General features: G+C 35.2%; 4 protein-coding genes and 1 long non-coding RNA gene across 7 annotated transcripts; 3 read left to right on the top strand and 2 right to left on the bottom strand.

Moving 5' to 3' along the window:
• Positions 1-3,116: 3,116 nt before the first annotated feature.
• LOC121810716 lies at positions 3,117-5,333 on the top strand. The gene is made up of 4 exons (XM_042211466.1): positions 3,117-4,154; positions 4,205-4,643; positions 4,728-4,845; positions 4,916-5,333. Exons 1-4 carry the CDS (start codon positions 3,117-3,119, stop codon positions 5,331-5,333), a joined length of 2,013 nt encoding a protein of 670 aa, XP_042067400.1.
• Positions 5,334-5,804: 471 nt separating this feature from the next.
• On the bottom strand, positions 5,805-7,756 carry LOC121811477. 2 transcript variants are annotated; one of them, XR_006052545.1, is made up of 6 exons: positions 7,635-7,756; positions 7,490-7,563; positions 7,276-7,346; positions 7,033-7,145; positions 6,279-6,534; positions 5,805-6,203 (listed from the first exon to the last, which is right to left on the bottom strand). It is a non-coding gene; the product is annotated as an uncharacterized LOC121811477 (long non-coding RNA). The 2 variants fall into 2 exon arrangements; XR_006052544.1 differs by having other exon boundaries at positions 5,805-6,193; positions 6,283-6,534.
• Positions 7,757-11,204: 3,448 nt separating this feature from the next.
• On the top strand, positions 11,205-12,177 carry LOC121740999. Its single transcript, XM_042133677.1, has 3 exons — positions 11,205-11,354; positions 11,428-11,633; positions 11,703-12,177. Exons 1-3 carry the CDS (start codon positions 11,256-11,258, stop codon positions 11,944-11,946), a joined length of 549 nt encoding a protein of 182 aa, XP_041989611.1. The 5' UTR covers positions 11,205-11,255; the 3' UTR covers positions 11,947-12,177.
• A 203-nt stretch (positions 12,178-12,380) lies between these two features.
• LOC121742724 (oxygen-evolving enhancer protein 3, chloroplastic-like) lies at positions 12,381-13,722 on the bottom strand. Its single transcript, XM_042135961.1, has 3 exons — positions 13,358-13,722; positions 12,713-13,008; positions 12,381-12,615 (listed from the first exon to the last, which is right to left on the bottom strand). Exons 1-3 carry the CDS (start codon positions 13,623-13,625, stop codon positions 12,517-12,519), a joined length of 663 nt encoding a protein of 220 aa, XP_041991895.1. The 5' UTR covers positions 13,626-13,722; the 3' UTR covers positions 12,381-12,516.
• Positions 13,723-18,500: 4,778 nt separating this feature from the next.
• Positions 18,501-21,568, top strand: LOC121741332. 2 transcript variants are annotated; one of them, XM_042134049.1, is made up of 5 exons: positions 18,501-18,901; positions 19,030-19,218; positions 19,529-19,622; positions 20,785-20,995; positions 21,056-21,568. In XM_042134049.1, exons 2-5 carry the CDS (start codon positions 19,033-19,035, stop codon positions 21,144-21,146), a joined length of 582 nt encoding a protein of 193 aa, XP_041989983.1. In that variant the 5' UTR covers positions 18,501-18,901; positions 19,030-19,032; the 3' UTR covers positions 21,147-21,568. The 2 variants fall into 2 exon arrangements, with proteins under 2 accessions (XP_041989983.1, XP_041989982.1); XM_042134048.1 differs by having other exon boundaries at positions 18,502-18,901; positions 19,523-19,622.

Here is a 21,568-nt window from a genome sequence, read left to right as displayed (position 1 = left end):
TGCCATAAACTTATTCCGGCAAGAGATAGGCTTGGTATTGAGGAGGAGTCATGCGGGAAGTGTCCGCCATTGTGGCGGTCATGTACATGGACATTAGGGAGTTCGAGGGCGCCCCCGAGCCCGAGCCTGAGCCCGCCTGGCTTGATTCGGCTCGGCCCCTCCTCCCTCTAGCGACCGGTTGTGTGGGGTAGCAGGAGAAACCGCCCGATGGAGTAGGAGACGGAGGTACCTGGGTTTGAGGGGTATCCGAGTTGTCGATGCGCAACGCCAACCGCATTGCATCTGAGTAACATGTGATGTTTGCCGCCTTCATGTGGATACGTATTTTCCGGCCGAAGGGCAGCCAGAAAGAAACCGAGATACTGACGGTCGGTCAGATCCGGGATTTTAGCAAGGCGTGCCTCAAAAGCAGTCACAAAATCTGAAAGTGAACCGTCATGTCGAGTTGCCGGGAAAACAGTGTTGTTAAGGTCGAGGGTCGCACCGGGTCGATAAGGTGAAAATTCGGGTCGCGGGTCGACTGGGTCGAGAGACCCACTAATCTAGGCTAATTTTTTTGTCTTTTAATATTAAATCAAATAAATATATTACTCTACTGTTTATAAAATATCAAATAATATAAATGTAGACGTAATTCATGTGAATAGAGATAAAGTGGAAAATAGAAATTATCAAAACAATTCATAAGTCTTAAGAATAAGACAAAATAAATAATTGAAACCATTGTCTGAAAATGTCTAAAGAAAGTTATATATCATCTTCACTTAGATGATAGTCATCTTCTCCTTCATCAAATTCTGCTCCAACCAAGTTTATATCTTCATTCTCTTCATCTTCATCCACAAGAATACGAGTAGACTTGGAGCTTGAGGCATGATCTCGAGTATTTGTATTGCCTCTAGTATTGTGAGATGGCTCCAACACACCAGAAGCTCTACCAACATCTCTTCCATCTGAGCGGACTCATTTTGGAAGACAAAATCATCACCCCCCGCATCATCATCCTCATCCTCCCCCTCCATCCTAACCCATTAAACCATTCATTACTATCGTCAATGTCACTTAGGAGTATTAGGATCAGTGACGTTTTGTATGTTGAATCTTCGCTCAAGATCTCTGTTGTACTTCACAAACACTAAGTTGTTCAATCGTTCTTGTGCCAAACGATTCCTCTTTTTGCTATGAATCTGTAAATGAAGAGGTTAAAAATAACATATATTAGCTTCTCACAAAATATAAGCACAAATTCAAGTCTTACATGTTGAAAAGTACTCCAATTCCTCTCACAGCCAGTAGCACTACAAGTTAGGCTCAAGACTCGAATTGCAAAGTTTTTGCAAATTTGGTGCCTTAGACCCATAATGTTTCCACCATTTCAGCTGACGAAAAACATGATAGAGAAATATTTAGTATATCATTTATCAATCAAATAAATAGTTTAATGAAAAATATGATAATATTTACCTGGTGCCATTGATTTCTATTGTCGAATAGCTAAAGGATTTCCGGAAACAGGAAACAGCGTCCCGATACAAAGCCGTTTCCTTTTTCATGATCTGATCTTGCATATTTATGTCGGGAAACCAGTTTTAGAAATACACTCGTGCAAAGCCTTCGATAACCTCTGAACAAGCCAAAATACATTTCACATCTTTATAAAAGACAGTCGGATTCAAGTAATGACCTGCAGCATGCAATGGTTTGTGCAATTGATCATTCCAATCTAGAGTCAATTATATCAAATGCTCTCTTATACTTTTCTTCGTTTTCCTTTGAATGACTTGGAAATGGTCTCTTTACAACGATCCATAGCCTCATAAATATAACCCATCGCGGGCTTGCGCTCAGCATCAACCATTCTCAACACCTCAAATAGAGGAGAACCCAATTTGGAGTGCATGGAAAATATGTCTCCAATAAGCATCATTCAAACACAGTAGTAGTGCCTGTTTTCCGGGATGGCCTCTTTGTACCACTGACTAGTAGTCCATTCATCACTGGTGAACATTTTTCTGAGATTCTGCCGCTGGTTATGGATGGACCTCAAAGTGATGAAGGAAGTAGCAAATCTAGTGACTGCCGGCCTAAGTAACTCTCTCTTATTCGTATATCTTCTCATCATGTTCAGCACCCCCATCTTACTGTAAATATAACCGGTCAAAGCTATTGACTTTTGATCACACCATTGATAAGCGGTATTTTACCAATATCTTCAAGCATCAAATCGATGCAATGTGCTGCACATGGAGACCAAAACAGTGAGGGTATCCTTACTTGCAGCGTCATTCCAGCTTTCTTGTAATTGGAGGCATTATCCGTCACGATTTGGATCACATTCTTCTCTCCAACATAATCTATCATCTCTTCGAACATTGCTACTAGAGCGTTTGCATCTTTTACAATGTCAGACACATCGACAGACTTGATGTGTCTGATCAAGGTATTGTTCATCTATTCCTTCATCTATTCCTTCCTTTGTTTAATCAAGGTATTTTTCTAACTTTCATCTTCTTTTTGAATTTTGTGTGCAGGAGTTCATTTTAAAATTAGGTCGGACCCTATAGATGATTGCAACTTGTACCACTTTATCTACCTATAGGTTATATGTATTGAAACTTGAGTCTAGATGAGGAGTTAATTTTATTTTTTTATGTAACTTTATTTTTCCTACTTTTTGTATAGAACTATAGATCATGTAATATTTTATTGAATTGTAGATCCATGTATATTGTATAATTAAATTGAATTGTAGATACATGTATATTGTATAATTAATAACAACCGAAATTTATTTGAACATCATTGACCATGTCCCATTGATCATGTCCCATCCACTCCCAAATGTTTTTTTAGTAGTAAATGCATGCTTTCTTATCGATACATCATAACATGTATATTGTTTTTTTTATCACAGTCAATATAAGATGGCTCAAGATCCTGCAAGAAAATACGCAACTCCAAATCCAAAGACTAGATATTTATTTACGTGTAATTTTTGCTCAAAGAATATAACATCGGGGGTTCGAAGGGTCAAGGAACACTTGGTCGGTGGTTTTAAAAATGTCACTGCATGCCCTAAATGTCCACCACATGTAAGAGATGAGATTATAGAGTTCATGAAGAAAAAAGAGGATGCTAAACTGGATCAAGATCTTCCGTCAGCATCACAAGGTAGGCAGGATTTTGAAGATTTAACCTTTGGAGATGACGAAGAGGATGATGTTGGTAATACAACAATTAAATCGAAGAAGCCGAGGACGAAAGGTGCTTTGGATGTATATTACGACCGCGTTCCAGCAAAAGGAGTCCAAGTACAAAAATTGAGCAAGGGAAAACAACAGACGATAAATGATGTTCATGGAAAAGAATTACGTGACAGGGCTTGCACTAAATTGGCTAAATGGTTTTATGAAGCCGGAATACCATTTAATGCTGCTAAGCACGAAAGCTTTAAGAGTGCCATTGAATCTGTTGGACAGTATGGTCCCGGTATGAAGCCACCAAGTTATCATGAACTGAGAGTGCCTTTGCTGAAGAAAGAAGTTGAGAGTGTGAGTGCTCTCGTAAAAGAGCATAGAGATGACTGGGCAACTTATGGATGTTCAATTATATCTGATGGGTGGCGTGATTCTGTTTCTCATAAAGAAATTATCAACTTCTTAGTGAATTCGCCTAAAGGTTCAATCTTCATCAAGTCTGTCGATGTGTCTGACATTGTAAAAGATGCAAACGCTCTAGTAGCAATGTTTGAAGAGATGATAGATTATGTTGGAGAGAAGAATGTGATCCAAATCGTGACGGATAATGCCTCCAATTACAAGAAAGCTGGAATGACGCTACAAGTAAGGATACCCTCACTGTTTTGGTCTCCATGTGCAGCACATTGCATCGATTTGATGCTTGAATATATTGGTAAAATACCGCTTATCAATGGTGTGATCAAAAAGTCAATAGCTTTGACCGGTTATATTTACAGTAAGATGGGGGTGCTGAACATGATGAGAAGATATACGAATAAGAGAGAGTTACTTAGGCCGACAGTCACTAGATTTGCTACTTCCTTCAATACTTTGAGGTCCATCCATAACCAGCGGCAGAATCTCAGAAAAATGTTCACCAGTGATGAATGGACTACTAGTCAGTGGTACAAAGAGGCATCCGGAAAACAGGCAACTACTACTGTGTTGAATGATGCTTATTGGAGACATATTGTCCATGCACTCAATTGGGTTCTCCTCTTATTGAGGTGTTGAGAATGGTTGATGCTGAGCGCAAGCCCGCGATGGGTTATATTTATGAGGCTATGGATCGTTGTAAAGAGACCATTTCCAAGTCATTCAAAGGAAACGAAGAAAAGTATAAGAGAGCATTTGATATAATTGACTCTAGATGGAATGATCAATTGCACAAATCATTGCATGCTGCAGGTCATTACTTGAATCCGACTGTCTTTTATAAAGATGTGAAATGTATTTTGGCTTGTTCAGAGGTTATCGAAGGCTTGCACGAGTGTATTCTAAAACTGGTTCCCGACATAAATATGCAAGATCAGATCATGAAAAAGGAAACGGCTTTGTATCGGGACGTTGTTTCCTGTTTCGGAAATCCTTTAGCTATTCGACATAAAAATCAAATGGCACCAGGTAAATATTATCATATTTTTCATTAAACTATTTATTTGATTGATAAATGATATACTAAATATTTCTCTATCATGTTTTCTTCAGCTGAATGGTGGAAACATTATGGGTCTAAGGCACCAAATTTGCAAAACTTTGCAATTCGAGTCTTGAGCCTAACTTGTAGTGCTACTGGCTGTGAGAGGAATGGAGTACTTTTCAACATGTAAGACTTGAAATTTGTGCTTATATTTGTGAGAAGCTAATATATGTTATTTTTACCTCTTCATTTACAGATTCATAGCAAAAAGGAGGAATCGTTTGGCACAAGAACGATTGAACAACTTAGTGTTTGTGAAGTACAACAGAGATCTTGAGCGAAGATTCAACATACAAAACGTCACTGATCCTATACTCCTAAGTGACATTGACGATAGTAATGAATGGTTAATGGGTAGGATGGAGGGGGAGGATGAGGATGATGATGCGGGGGGTGATGATTTTTGTCTTCCAAATGAGTCGCTCAGAGGAGAGAGTGTTGGTAGAGCTTCTGGTGTGTTGGAGCCATCTCACAATACTAGAGGCAACACAAATACTCGAGATCATGCCTCAAGCTCCAAGTCTACTCGTATTCTTGTGGATGAAGATGAAGAGAATGAAGATATAAACTTGGTTGGAGCAGAATTGATGAAGGAGAAGATGACTATCATCTAAGTGAAGATGATATATAACTTTTCTTTAGGACATTTTCAGACAATGGTTCAATTATTTATTTTGTCTTATTCTTAAGACTTATGAATTGTTTTGATATTTTGATAATTTCTATTTTCCACTTTATCTCTATTCACATGATTACGTCACATTTATATTATTTGATATTTTATAAACATTAGAGTAATATATTTATTTGATTTAATATTAAAAGGCAAAAAAATTAGCCTAGATTAGTGGGTCTCTCGACCCAGTCGACTCGTCGACCCGCGACCCGAATTTTTCACCTTATCGACCCGGTGCGACCCTCGACCCTAACAACGCTGGGTTCATGCATATATATAGATAGAGATTGAGAAAAAACGTGTGCTTTTTTTTAACAGAATGAGGATTATATTTCCTATTGCAAAACTTCACAGTGTTTAGAGTTTAATTATTTTATAAAATAGTCACTTAATGACAGAAAGCAGCCAATTAAAAATAACAGTTGGATATGAAATTGGGGTAAATATTGAACAAAAGTGTGAAAGATTTGAGAAAATCAGCGTACTTTTAGGTAAGTTTTACTTTTATACTTATGTTTATTTTAGTAAAAACAAATCAGCATTAAAAAAGGAAAAGATTTAGAGAATAAAGGTTTTAGGAATTACCTGTACTCGACCCAGGCGACCCCTCTCGACCCAGCGACCCTCTCGACCCAGCGACCCGGGGCGACCCCGTACCTCGATCAACCCACCCATGTTGGGGCGGTGGCGGTCTCGACCCGGGCGACCCGGGCGACCCGAGCGCCATTTTGACAACACTGCGCGAAAGCCTCGTAACCGTCCAAAGCCATATTATCACCCGAAACGTTTCAACAGTTCCTGGGAAAAACTGTCCCACGTTAAAGACGCCGGAGCAACTGGAACCAAGGAAGGGCATGGCCAGCCAACGCAACCATCGCCATACCTACCTGATCTGCTGCCGGAGTGTTGTTGATCAAAAAATACTGTTCAGCTCTTGCTAGCCAGGAAATAGCATCCGGACCATCAAACGTGGGCATCGTCATAGGGGCAGTCCCCGATTGAAGAGTACCCGTCGAGGGACCTAATGGAGACTCGCCCGGTGTAGTAGTGTTCTTTTCAAAGAGACGGCTGGAGCACCGCCGAAGAACTTGTCCATGTGAATTGTGATGCACCACTTGCTCAGCCTCGTTGATTCTTGTCTGCAAAACATTGATCTTCCATAAAACAATTGAACCAACAACCAGTGGGAAAACTCACAGGCAAGCACAACAACTTAAATAATACCAAACTCTTTGTTATAAATTACAGTACCAAAAGCAGAGCAATTTAAGCACCTGAGTCATCCTAAGTAAAACTCTTAACATTCCAGAAAACATAAAAGGGCATTACTCTAATAACAAAACATTCAAGAATCCAAGATTTTTGTATCAAAATTCTTACTTTTGTATTCAAGAGATGAAAATATCAAGTATCTCTATTGTTCATTTCCTTCAATTTACTTATCAAGCAAGAAATAAATTTTAAGTTTGCATTAATCATTGAAAATAAAGACCGGTTTATCTCCTATATCGTCCTGCAAGACAAGCAAATATTCATGCATTCGGACAATGCTTAAATACAGGAATTACTTATGCAACTGTAATATTATAATACAAGTGGTGCCACAGTAACATCAGCAGCATACAAATTGATGCTACCTTGATAGGCTGATTGAATTTACTTCCTGCTAAAACCACAAAGAACGGCATCCACACACCAGCTAAGTGAGTTTTGTTCCATCCACACACCCAATTTCATCCATCAAACCAGTCTGTACACCAAGTAAACGTTCATTATTAACATACACCAAAATTGTTAAATGGTGTGAGAAACTTCATATGATACTTCATATAGAAAATAAAACCTTAGAAGAGATATTAAGGATCAAGTGTAATCTATACCAGATGCCCAAGTATAACAGAAGAAATGACAAATGTCAATATACCAGCTTCCAACTTGTCATAGCAAAGTCCTGTTTGTAAATACATACAAATTAAATTAAGAGTCCTAAGTATGAATTTATGTTAGTAAATAATGTAGTCCTTTTTTTTATCTATACTAATCCTTAGAAAAGTAAATAAGTCACATGGCGATCAAAGGCAAGCGATCTGAGACCTCTCTCAGCAAATTTATCAATGATGTGTCACTCTGTTTGCTATGTCTGATCTGTTATATGCGAGGCTAAGAATCTGCATGCCATGGATGTTTTTGGCTTAGTAATAGTAAGTAAATAGTTGGATTTATTTGTTAAACTGATTACCTGCTCTATTGCACCTTTGCTGACTTGGTGCATTTTAGCATAACCTGTAAGTAGGTGTGTGCGACTTCTTGTCAGTTGGGTTGAAGGGGAGAAAGTGAAGTTCTGTTATCCCAAACCTGACTCGTTGTGCATTTCTCCAAGACAAAATCTTGGACTTGGAGAAAAGAAGCTGGCTTGCTCAGCATAAAACTCGCCACTATATCATAACCTGGATGGTATCAAGCAATGATCAATTGATGGTGTAACAAATAAATGTATACCTCAATATAATGTTGTTTTGACTATCAACTTAACTAGAATTTTAAAAGATGAAACAGCTTGAAATAAACGTAATCAAAGTGATAGAGAATATTCTATTAAACACGTACAACTCATAGCACATCTTGAAACATAACATGATTTAACTAAAAAACACAATTCATGATAGAGGACTAAAAATTCTGGTTTCTGATGAACAAATATAAGCAACAAGGGATAATTTATCATAGAACATAAAATGATTTCACTAAAGTGGACCTCAGCGCCAACCACAAATCCACAATAATATTCCTCCTTCGAGCTTAAATTCATTTATGACGCTAAATCAGTTGCCTTCATCCAATAAATAAAAAGCATTTCCAGAAATAATGTAAAACAATGTCGCTCATTTCAGATTGAATCCAACAACAAATGGAACAAAATTCCATCGTTGAAACCGCACAACCACACAATATATCAATCAAACACAATGTACATCAAGTTATCAGAAAACGGTATTAACATCGGTTTCACCTCTGATTTGATTTCCCCAAATAAAACTCAAATACCACACTTCATCATACCTAAAATTACAAATTCATGAGCGCAGAATACAAATAAGCTAAGAAATCGAACCTCAATCGAGCGTGGTGGAAGGAGATCATAGAGCGCAGTAGGAATTGAGGAAAATTGCGGTAGAAATTGGGGGAACCTCCTCCAATTTGAAGAAATATATTCTAAATCTAATGAAAAAGGTTTGACCGAAAGAATGGGAATTCCTCAAATTATGTGTACCACAATTGAATTTATAAAGTGATTAGATGTAATTAGAGACACAAATGTATTAAAGTGTCCCTAATTTAACTACGCAAATTTTTTGCATCCTACTAGTTTTTATGATATTCTAAAATTTTGCAACGCAAGAATTTGCTTTTCTGAATTTGTGTCCCTAAACTAGAAGTTTGTTGTAGTGTTAATTAGAGACACAATTTTATGCAGAACTATTTACTTTTGTAATTTGAGATGCAATTAATATAATGCGTCCTTAATTTAAAGACATTTTTCCTTTGCGTAACTTTAGAAATTTTAAAAAATTTCCAACGCAACGATTTGCGTCTCCAAATTTGCATCCTTATAAATTAGATTTGTTGCAATGTAATTAGAAACAATATCATTATATGCAAATTTATAAACTAAAATATCGTAGTACTCCATATACTAATAAATACTATGAAATAAGTAATCACAAACTATAAAGAATTGAATGAAAGAGGAATCATACATAAGTTTCGAAAAATAATTTTGTACACTACATTACTTGTAGAATTAAATGAACATCATTAAAGTTCTTTATCGATAAAATAGATCCACTCATGTCATCTATACTATAAAAATCCAATTAACCATTACAACATTAATTTAATATTAGAAGAAATTAAAGAAATATTAGAATCAACCAAAACTAAAAACATCTCAACATACTACATTTTATATTACAAAATTCTTATCACGCAAATAAATACGTATAGACACGTAAAAGAAATTAAAAAACTGATCAATTGTAATTTCAATGTATAATCCCATATGTACATGCAATTTATTATATTTATAATTTCAATAGGTATAACTCCAAAACCTTTTCACTCCCCTCATTTTAATTTAAAGTCTATTCACTTTCCCCAATAAATTAAAAAATTTGAAATACTTTTATCTCTATACTTTATCAAATGATTATTCAATTTATAATCTCATACTGCATTCAAAAGTATCCACAATAACATTTCAATTATCGCTTAACCCTGAGATGGTTCAATCGTATCACTATCACGACTCCATTTTTACTTAAATTATTACAGTATTTAAAAAAACCATGTAAGTATCAAGTTAATTATGAACGTTAAGAAATTTTCTTAAATTTTAAAAAACACAAATATAAAAGGAAAAAAAACAAATATCCTTTATCTTTTTAATTTAAATGCAATTGATCATTAGTAGTTTGATAGAATTGTTAAATATGGATAAAAATATATGTTTAAGGCCTGAAGTTATCACACTTGGTGTTTGTTAGGTAACTATGTCATGCTGTGATAATACTACTTTCTAACTCTATTTATAGTTTAGCATACAAAATAAATAACTACAAGCCAGGAGTGGCCTGCGTTTTTTCTTGTTTCGATGGAGTAATTGAACAAACCAAGTATGTGGATTTATTGAAATGCATTAAACATCAAATCAAGTTAATATAGTTTTATTATCTAATTACTCTCAATTAAATGCTAAAAAAAGTTTGACTATCTAATTACAAAGTCAAATTAAAGGTCCATGTGACAAGTACTGTATATAACAATATATCAATAACAAAGAATCTTCCATAAACAAAAATAATAGATGGAATTTTAATTTCAATTTCCTCCGATCGAATTATCGCCACAAAACATAAGCAAGAAACATAAAACCAACAAAAATATTGATACAAATGCACAAAGCATATTTCGACCCCTATGTATATGACGACATTTTTCTGAACCACATGCATGGCAATATACTGCCCTACACACGGGAAAGAAGAAGAAATTAGAGGATTTAGCATAATGTTTAATACTCCCTCAGTCCGTGAAATATTGTCCAATTTTGCTATTTTAATCTGTCCGTGAAAAGTTGTCCGTTTTGCTTCTTTTTTTTTCTATTTTTGATAAATGGTCTTCACTTTCCACTAACTCTTTACACTCACATTCTATTATAAACTAACATATAAATATGGGACCATCATTCTACTAACATTTTCAACACATTTTTCTTTATATTTCTTAAAACTCGTGCCAAGTTAAACTTGGACAATATTTTATGGACGGAGGGAGTAATATATTTACTTTAAAGACATTAGTATATAAAATATGATTATATTCTTACATATTCTAATTGACTTTCTTATACGAGTACCACTCTTATTTTATATACATTTAACATTGTTTGTTTTGTATATTTAATTTGATTACATTTTTAATTTTATAAAATTTATAAAAATCAAAGTTGTATTTTTGATACAACTCATATAGTATATATGTTGGTGTTACAAACTTGAAGATGAATAGAGGAGTGCATGCAGCAGCATCTTGGATTTGTGAACAAAGCTGGAGTCATGCAAGCGAATATATAAAGGAGCTTGGTGTTTGCATCTCATGTCTGGAGATGCAACGCTTTTCTTGCTCGCCATGAAACGAATCCATCCCATTTCCACCACAAAAGCAAACAAAAGAAACCTTTTCTACTCCAAGAATTAAACCAGCTAATCCTCTTCTACTTTATTCTGATTCCGCTTCATGATCATATATACTCAAAGACTAAACCAACAGTTCCTACTTCTCCATTCTCAACAACACAGCCATGGCGAGGAACATGGATTTCCTGGTGTGTCTCCTCATCATGGCTCTCGACATCATAGCCGGAGTTCTTGGCATACAGGCCGAGGTTGCTCAGAATAAGGTTAGCCTTTCATTTCATTCCCACTCCCACTTTTATCTTCAGCTGGTAATAACATAAGAGTTGATGTAAATAGGTACAAAACCTTAGGGTGTGGATATTCGAGTGCCGAGATCCAAGCTATGAGGCTTTCAAACTTGGATTGGCTGCAGTGGTCTTGCTGTGCCTGGCACACATTGTAGCCAATTTGCTGGCAGGATGCATCTTCATCAGCTCTAAAGAGGAACTCGACCGGGCTTCCTCTAACAAGCAACTCGCTGCTGCCTCCCTCGTCATGTCATGGTATTTCATTCTCTGATTATTTAGCTCGCTTGTTGTGAAAACTAATGGTGAATTGCGTTCGTGAAACAGGATTATGTTGGGAATTGCATTCATCCTGCTCATATCGGGAACGTTATCAAACTCGAGATCCAGAAAGAACTGTGGGATAAGCCATCAACGGCAGCTGTCGATTGGAGGGATCTTGTGCTTTATTCATGGACTGTTTGTGGTTGCCTATTATGTATCTGCAGCTGCTGTTCTTCATGATGAACGGAATCCGCATCAACAACACAAACCAGATCAGCAACAGCAACAGCAACCACTTCCTGCCTGATTTTCACATCTTCCTCATTCCTTGCTCGGCCTTGATGTTTACCAACAGTCTAGTTAAATTTTCGACTTGTCAATCTTTCGCTTGTTTCTAAAAGTGCTCACATACAATTTGTGATTCTTTCTTTTCCTTCTGGAAAATACCATTTGTTGATCTAATTACATATCTATTTTATATATATCATGATTAGTTTTCAAGGATGCAGAGGAAACGATGCTAGTTTGTGTTCGATTAGTTATAACTAATAATTTTTTTAGTTGATTCATTTTGGAGTGGGAGATACTAACTCTGTTTCAATTTGGTTGTTAATGAGATTTTCAAACTGATGAAGATTATCAAGGATCGTTTCCGCATCACAGGAAACGTTTCTGATATAGTAAACATATCTGGTATTGTTCATTTGATGCAATTATTTGTTGAAGTAGCTACACATTTAATTAACGGAATGTCAGAAACCAGATATATATTCAAATTGACAAGTATTTGATGGAAATAGAAACAAAATGATGGAAAATTCATACAAGTAGCATCCCATTGACTAAAACCATGCATATGCTTACAACATGGTTTAATTTAACCAAGCTTTGCGAGAACGTCATTCAGCGATGATACAGCGATGGCATAGTACTTCTCGGCCTCGGAGGAGCTCTTAATCTTTGCAGCATGGTCCAGCTGATAAACAACACATAACGATCATTAATTAGCAGGTGTGAATGGTTAAAAGGCAAAGAATATACTATTAGATAAGCAAGGTGGGATTAGAACTAACGTTGCTGATATCCTGGAAGAGCTTGCCAGTGAGCTCCTTGAGAGATTGCTTCTCTTCCTTGGACTTGGCAGCAATGATGGTGTTGAGGTCATAACGCAGGTACTCTGCTTTAGAACGAAGGTCGTTCTGCACGTATGGCCAAGCCTTCTTGTCGATCAGCGACTTCACACCAACGATTTCCTTGGCAGATTCCTTAGCTCTTGTTGCTGCCTCAACTGGTGGCAATGGCTGAAGGAAGAACCTGTTCTTCAATGGCAAATCAAAATCTCTTGCTTGGTCCGAGTTCAAAGTTCCAGCTGCCACAACACTTAATTCACTCAGTTTTTTCTAGGCACACAAACCCAAAAACATTATTGATTAAACTTCATAGTACTATAATTAATTCTCAATAATGTACATTAGGCTGAGCTAATAATTCTTTTATAGGTAAACGAATAGAAATTTAAAGACAATGTGACGGTGTACTCGAATCCAAGATCTTTTGGCTTCGGACATTTACCAATCTATCAATAGGCTGGGCTAATATTTAATAGAGCATCTGAACCCCTATAAAAGCCAGCATGAGGAAGAAGTAAAACTTATAAAATCATAGTTTCCTTTTCTCTATAAACAAATAACCGATGAAACAATAAGTGAGCTACTTACGCAGGCCACCGGAGGGAGGTGGAGGTGGTCCGATCTTGATGGGCTTGGCGGCTTCGGCTAGCACGGCTTGCACGAAGGAGCCGGAGACAATCCCAGTCGCAACAAGGCCCAACATGGCGCGGCGGCTAGTCTCGATTTCGGCTTGCTGAGCGCGGATGCTGAATCCGGTTCTCACGGCGGCGGTCCTGCTGGTGGTGCCACTGCTGAAGCGGTTGGATTGAAGGCTGCCTTCGCGTAAGCCAGCCATTGAAGCCATCGCTCGAGCCATTCGTCAAACTGTTTTTTCAAGTGTGTTAAAATCGAGATTCGAGGCCAATGTAATGGAAATGTAGGAACAGAGTGTAAGCTGTGATTGTGAGCGTGTGATGAGGAAGCGCCTTATCTGAGTCTGGATATGCTATCAGCCAATCAATGTGCAATATCGCGACATGTATGATAGCCTTCTCTTTTACCCACTACAATTGTGACACGTACACCTCAATGATTTTGGTCGCCAATTTTCTTTGTTTTTTTTTGAAATCCTGAATCCCATGTTGTTATGAAGTACTAGTAATAGTATAATTTTGCTCATGATGCCCTAATTTATAGGGATTAAATATTAGCTGGATTATAAAAAGCAATGTATCACATGTACAATTAATTAGTCATTTAGTTTATTAACTCTTAAAAGTGTGCATAGAATTTAGTTGTACTGATATGGAGTACCGTATTATATCTATTTAATTCATATGAATATAGTGATTCGACAATATCAATCAATTTGTGAATTTTTAACCCTAAAAAATAAATATTTATATTAAACTTACATATGTGCCTTAGGAGTAGAATCAATTATTATAATGTTGTGCGTTTTTTAATTTGCAAAAATACCCAAGTTTGCGCCTTACTATATAGAAGCAATGATTCATTTGTCACCTTCATTCATGTAAACACCTGGATCGGTTAACCCGACTTCCACTCAATCTGAGTGTAATACGAAACCGAAATATATACTACAAAATTTCATAAAAAGCACAAATCGTGTTCCTTTGAGAAAATGAATTCAATGTTGCAATTGATGATTTTACTACTAGTAATATCATATTTCTTGATTGTCCCTACCTGTTGAAATTCAGAAATATTTTTTAAAAGTATAATAGCAAGTGGCAAATTCATGCGACTCATTTATATTCCAACACACCCTTGAATGTTAACTGGTGAGGTGTATCATCTAACATGTGACCTGGGGAGATACATGCTAAGTATTTAGGTTAATGCATTACTTTGCTCTTTCAGAAGCATCAAGTGGCTGTAGTTTAGTGGAAAGAATTCCACGTGGGCTCGAATCATTTTGAGACAATGATGGAGTATGGTCATAGATTACGCCCGGCCCGTGTATATTGCGAATTTGTGAAATCATGCAAATCAATTAATTAATGAGAAAAGCATTGTAATTTCATAAACTCAAATGACATCTGAGGAAAATAGTGAATAATTATTTTGAACATGTGAAACGGAACAGTTATAAGATTAAAGAGTCGTAGAAGCAAAGCAACTAGTTGGCTAGAATAAAGAAGAACCTATCTAATTTGTGGAAAGAGCGAGTCGTCCATGGACCACCATACACAAAGCAGCAAATGATGTATCCACCTAGCCTAAATAGATATATACTACTATATATTTACAAATAACACACAATTCATTAATTAGGTTTATTTCGGTCTAAACCACAAATTTTAGACTCGACACCACATCGTATACGATACACACAACACAGTGTTGAGTAATGCTAATCAAAGACCTTTTTTTGTGAATGCGGTGCGGACGTCGCAAATCATTGATCAACTATAATTAGTTATAAATAGAGGCTATTGGATTTGTATTGTATTATATTAATTATAATTTATTAGCAGGACATAAGAATTTGTGATCCTAATTTTTTTAATTAAAATTTATGATGAGGATTTATCATGATGGACGTGCCATCCGGCGTCTGCACGCAAGTTCGGCGCTTAAGATAAATTATCTAGATGTCGTCTAAATATTTATTTAAATTAATAATTAATTAAAAAAACATTTGTATTGACTTTTCATATTTAGAGACTAAAATAAATATGTTGAGAATTTTTTTAATGTAAAATTAATAAATTAATATTGAAAAATAAAAAATAATTCAAGTAGCACAATCAATAGTGGATCTCGTACTCCCTCCATCCACCAAAAATAGTCTCACTTGTGGACTGCGCGAGTTTTAATAAGATATTGGTAAAGTAAGAGAAATGGCTAAAAAGGAAAAAAAGTAGGAGAGGAAATGTGAAAATGTAAGAAAGAGAAGGAGAAAAGTGGATAAAGTGTGAAAAAAGTTTTAGTTTTTTAAATGAGATTATTTTTTGTGGACATCCTAAAATGGCAAAATGATATTATTTTTTGTGAACGATGAAAGTAATCTATAGTGTAATGCATGGAGAATTCCAAAAATAAAAGTAAAATAAATTTAATGAAGAGAATAAAATGATAAACTGTGAGTCTGTGACCATTTTTGGGACCAACGAAGTATATTACTCTACTAATCAATGTTTTAACTTTCATCATGGGCTAATTATAGATGTTCTGAAGTCTGGACGTCTAATTTGAGCATAAAAGGGGTTTTGGATTTTCAATAACGTTTGTTTTCAACAAAAATTGATTTATTCTTCATACGCTTCTTATCTTAGATTCTCCACCATTCGCGCTGACGTGTTGAAATTTGGTGATTCGGTGGAGCAGTGCATTAGTTAAACTTAATTCTACGATTTCTACCCCTTATTGTGGGGCGGCTTATATGTTTTCCTTTTTTAAAATGAAAAAAAAATGTTAACTAATGCTTTCTAACTTAATAAAATGCTAATAGAAGTTAATTAATATTCAATCTAACCTCTTAAAAATAGACCACATTTATTATTTTAAATGGTCTTTTAAAATTAAACCAATTCTGAATAATAACTTTTTTTCTCTATCGTTAGATAAGTCATATTTTACTAACAATACTTCAATTTTATTTTTATTTCTATTTTACTTTACCAATTATATATTAAAATCCATATTATTTTAATATTGGTCTATTATTAAGAGCCGGTGGGAGGAATAAAGACTTAACAATTGATTTTTTTATGTGAAACCGCTCTAGATGAAGATCCTTAAATACAAAAATATATACGCAAAATTAAGTTTTATAAAATTATCTCAAAAAAATTTCTAACGACTAATAAAAAGTTTATAGATTGTACCCTGAAGTTAACGATCTTTGGTCGTAGTATTTAAGCATATGTCTAGACATAAATAACTCTTTCAACTAAATAGCACATAATGCTTAATTGATAAAATAAAAAAAATAGTTAAAATGGTGTGATGGACGATGGAGCTCATAACTGATAAATTAAAAGAGCATGAGAAAATTTTTCATAAATAGATATTGACTATTTATGTATTAGAGGTGTTTATGACAAATACTATAACGTATGTAAATTCATGCCAATTAAAATTTATTTCAAATGTAGATGATATGAAAAAGAAAACCCTTGGTAAAATATATTAATCTAATTTAATTAATAGAAAACTTGTCTGTAAAGTGTGATGTTTCGGTAGAATTTCTCTTGCAAAAAATGAATTGCGACCAGTGTACTCGCAAAATGTCGATCACAAGATTGTGCTTGCTCATTCTCATTAAATTGGATATTTTTAGTGACGTAAATAAGGTTTAAATCAAAATATCAGGTCAACACCATTTTCTAGATCTAATTAGTTAGTGTTTAATGAACACTAGGTTTCATGAGAAATATCTTAAACTATATATTGTTAATAAGAAATGAGATATAGCATATCATTTCTTTAATTTACATGGATAATATGTAATGTAGTTGGTACTACAAATACTGAATATAATGACGAAAATTAAACATAAATGGAGCAAATGAGCAATGCTCCATTATATTAAATCCACGTCATCATTTATACGTAATACGTATGCTTTTATTTTGTGAATCTTGATATTTAGGCTTTTAACGTGGAGACATTTTGGTAAAATATCATACTTCTAACTTAATTACTCCATCCAATTTAATTTTACAAACAGTTGTAATACTTGCATATATATAGTATATCCAACGATATTCAGCCTAATAAAATCAAATTATATTTTCCATTATCCAAACTCGAAACTAGGAAAAATGAGCAGAAACATGATTTCCATATATATTTATCTTACGTTTCCATTTCTATAAAATCGTAGCCATACCGTATTAATTCTTTCACCAAAAACAACCATATCATATCAATTAAATGCAATATACAAAATTTTTTGTGTCGATGTTTAATAAGATAGTAATACCAAGATAGAGAATTATAATCATGGACATTTCTTGATATCATATGTAAGTTTAACTCAAAGCCCAACATAAGACAAGAGTCCGCCTTAATCTTGCCAAAATTATAACTTTAACCGTATTTATGTAACCCACCAATTTATCAAGTTGAGCAACTGTTATCTAATACACAAATCTAGATTAAAAAAAAATTATATCAAACAACAACAGAATTTTTTTATCTTACACATACTTTAACATGAAGCCCGCATTTTTTTTAATCTTATTTTAGATATTTTTCATATATCATCTTTCTTATCAAACAAGTCATATACCTCTATAGGGAGATTATCAAAATAAAAATGCATTTAGATCCAGAAATGCAGTTCAAATCTTGGCCCTAGGATTAGATGATCTAATGGTCAATAATTAACCAAAAACACGGAAGGTCATAATTAAGCAATTTTATGTCATATTATAATATTTGGGTTTAATGTCATGTTAAAATCATTTTAGGTCATGCTTTGTTAGCATGGCCTAAAAATTAATTAACTATGACCTAAAAGTGCCCTAAGTATGATATTATTCTGTGTTTATGTATTTAAATCTAGTTTTGCATGGATAAAAACCCTACATATATATATATATGGCCCATACTTCCAAAAATATCACTTTCCTAAAATTTCGTATTTACTCGACACGATTCATTCTCTAAAATTAAAGATTAGTTTGGCATATGGGAAAAGTAATTAAAAAATGAGTGCCAAACTTAACAATAGAATTCCAAGCCGGTAGCATGATATCTACACCGTCCGCGCGTGTGTATGACTAAACTGCCCGCGCCTTTAAAACGGAAAAATAGCTTAAATTGTTCACTCTTAAAGCCTAACCTTTTCTCCCTTCTTAAATTAATCACCCCCATTTCTTCTCTTCTTCTTCTGCAATCACCTCTGCATTATTACATACGACTATAGCAAATAACAAAACAACCAACACTGTTACATTCTTGAATACGAATCAACAAAAGCTGCTCAGGCGTGAACATGTTAAACTGCTCTGTTTCTTTCTTATTTTCAGTAAACAATTAATACTGTTTTTGTTTCTCACCATTCACGAGGTGTCTCTGTTTTTTGATGTGGAAATCATTTCCTGATTAGTACGCAACGTCCTTTGATTAAGTTTTCCAAATCGGTGGCCATAGAAATTGACTGAAATTCCAAAGCTGGTAAACGGTTTTTCTTATACTAATACAATTATATATTCATTATTTACAGTCTCATTCAACTTGCTAGTTCCGCCAAATTTCATTTCATTCTGTTTGTGTGACAAATTTTATTCAATTGTTTGTATCAGGATATGGACTCTGATCTTCTTGTTACAAACTGCCTCACCGGAGAATTCGGAGAGAATCAGATAATCTCCGTCGTTGATCACGTGCACCACTCCACCACTAAATCTGATAGCTTCGTGGTCGATATGGAAAGGTTTTCTCATCTCATAGAAAAAGAAAAAGTTACCAATTCTACTCATTCAAGAATCACTGTAAGTTCTTTCTGCCACTTGAAAAAACAAAGTTCCAACCTTTTTTTATATTTTTGTCTCATCTCATCGCGATTTTTCAGGGAAAAAAAACAAATTAAACTCAAAAAAATTCAGTTTGGATAAGATGTTTATTCCAAAAAGTCCTGCTTTATTATACTCAGAATCGTCGTGTTTTCTCACCCGAAAGTAGCCCCTTTCAGCCCCAAGTTGTTGCCTTTTCCCTAAACTCTCATTTTCCACATTTTACAAGCAATTTTTAATTTAATAATCAAATTAATTTTTTCTAATATTATCGTGCAAAAAGTTGCAGAGAAACCTTTCAAGGAAAGGATCGATGAAACCCGCAGAAAGGAAAGTGAGTAGCAACGAGAGAGATGCTAGTATGATTGCAACTTCACCAAGAGGTACTTAATTTTAATCATTAATATTTTTTCCCTTTTCCGTCTACTTTCTTTACTTCGCCAACAAGATATTTTAGTTGAGAATGAGATATTTGGAGTGCCAAACACAAGCAAAATTAGGCCACAATTTAGAGTCAACTACCGGTGTATACAATACACATGGTAGAAGGGTGATTACTTGGGGCAGCATAACATAGATACTAATCACAAATTAATTAATGCTTAACTAAACCGTGATCGTGCTAGATTATGGGCCACTTATATGTCATAAACTTACTGAATCAATTAGGCCTTTAACAATCTGGGAAAATAGCTGTATCGTTGCTGTCGCGATCGCGGTCTGGTTTGTCTCTGAGCAATGAGCTTTTAGTACTTAATTAATTTTATTTAAGTACTAGAATCAGTCCTTCCCTACACGGCTACACCTACAGCAAGGCTAGTATTAAATCTATGTGCTTCATATCTTATTTTAATACTATATGAAATGCAGAAATTCACTCCATTTAATATTATACTACTACGATAAAGGAGTTACATCACTAGAAGTCTTCTGCTCCAGCTGTAAACAAAATGGAACATATTTTACATCGCCGTGATCTCCGCAACTGATTTGAGCTCATAAGAAAAAGTGAATCCAGTGATATTATATACGAGTAAATGATAATACTACCTCCGTCCTTTAAAAATTGAAACTTTTGAAACCGCACGGGTTTTAATGCACAATAAAAAAAGGGTAAATATATCTTTACATTGCGAACAGTCTGAAATTGCAAAACATGTTAGATTTTGGCGGACACATTTTTTTAAACTTTTGCTAGAGGCGAGCGGTGTTACACTTCCAAGGAAAGTGGGACGGTAAGTAGGCCGTCAACATATTTTGGTTCCGTTTCTAGTTCAAAATCAACGATTTTTAGCCAGTTTGACTGTTTTTTTTATAAGTTAATTTTTCATAGATTTTCTAGAAACGAAACGAACGGATAAAGCAGTCCTGATTTGGGTGGTGAAGGCGGTTGGTTATAGGCTGAAGCGGCAGTCTTGGTTTAAGCATGCATGCATATCCATACATGATGGGGCGTCGCATGCCTTGAGGGTGTGGGCATATTAGTAGGTGTCATGCTTGTGGAGTAGACATATTCTATAATCTTGGTTGGTTCTAAAACTGCAGCTACTTTCACGCTTGAAAAGCAAGCGCTAGTGGTGGCTGGGCCCCAGGACCACTCCCTTGCTACGCCCCAGCTCCATCATCAGATCTCCATCACCAACGGATGCATAACCACCGCCTCTGCTCAAACTAAAGCAGGCCCTACCAAGAGATTCGGCTTCCGCCGTTCATCCACCATTGATCCTACAAGAATACTTTTCTTCTTTGCAACCATGTAAGTTCGTTTTTTTCTCTTAATCTTTTAGTTTTTATTGATCTCTAAATTGTGTTGCAGATCATGCATGGGAACCATTCTACTCATCTATTTCACCTTATCAATGGGCAAGATCAACGGCGATGCAAACAACGACAACCCTCTTAATTAAATAACCCTGTACTATGTGGGTTGTGATGCAAAACAAAAAGAAGAAAGAAAGAATTAAAACTTTTGGCAGAAAGGGACGACCTAGGATCAAAATCAGAGGATTTCATCACCTTTTTTGTGAGAGTTACCAACCAAATATATATTAAGTGTGGGCAACAACAGAGAGCACTAAGACAGGGATGGAAGAATGCATAGAAAAACATATCCTTTTTTATGTGAGTTTAGCATATTTTGGAACAAATGCAGTGGAGTGGCACAAAAAAAATTGCCTTTTTTTTTGTAACTTTTCCACCTTTCTTCTCATCTCTCCACCTCTTTCGTTAGTGCGATTTTATGTCGATAGAGAAACACCACCAGTGGAGGGAGTGTTAGACACAACACTTTATGCAAGTAGTACAAAATAATCACAGTAGCTGTTCATTA

The sequence above is a fragment of the Salvia splendens genome, chromosome 7 (genome assembly GCF_004379255.2).
Source record: "Salvia splendens isolate huo1 chromosome 7, SspV2, whole genome shotgun sequence".
Lineage (NCBI taxonomy): Eukaryota > Viridiplantae > Streptophyta > Magnoliopsida > Lamiales > Lamiaceae > Salvia > Salvia splendens.
The sequence above is the reverse complement of the archived record's forward strand: the minus strand, read 5'-3'. Positions and strand labels throughout refer to the sequence as shown.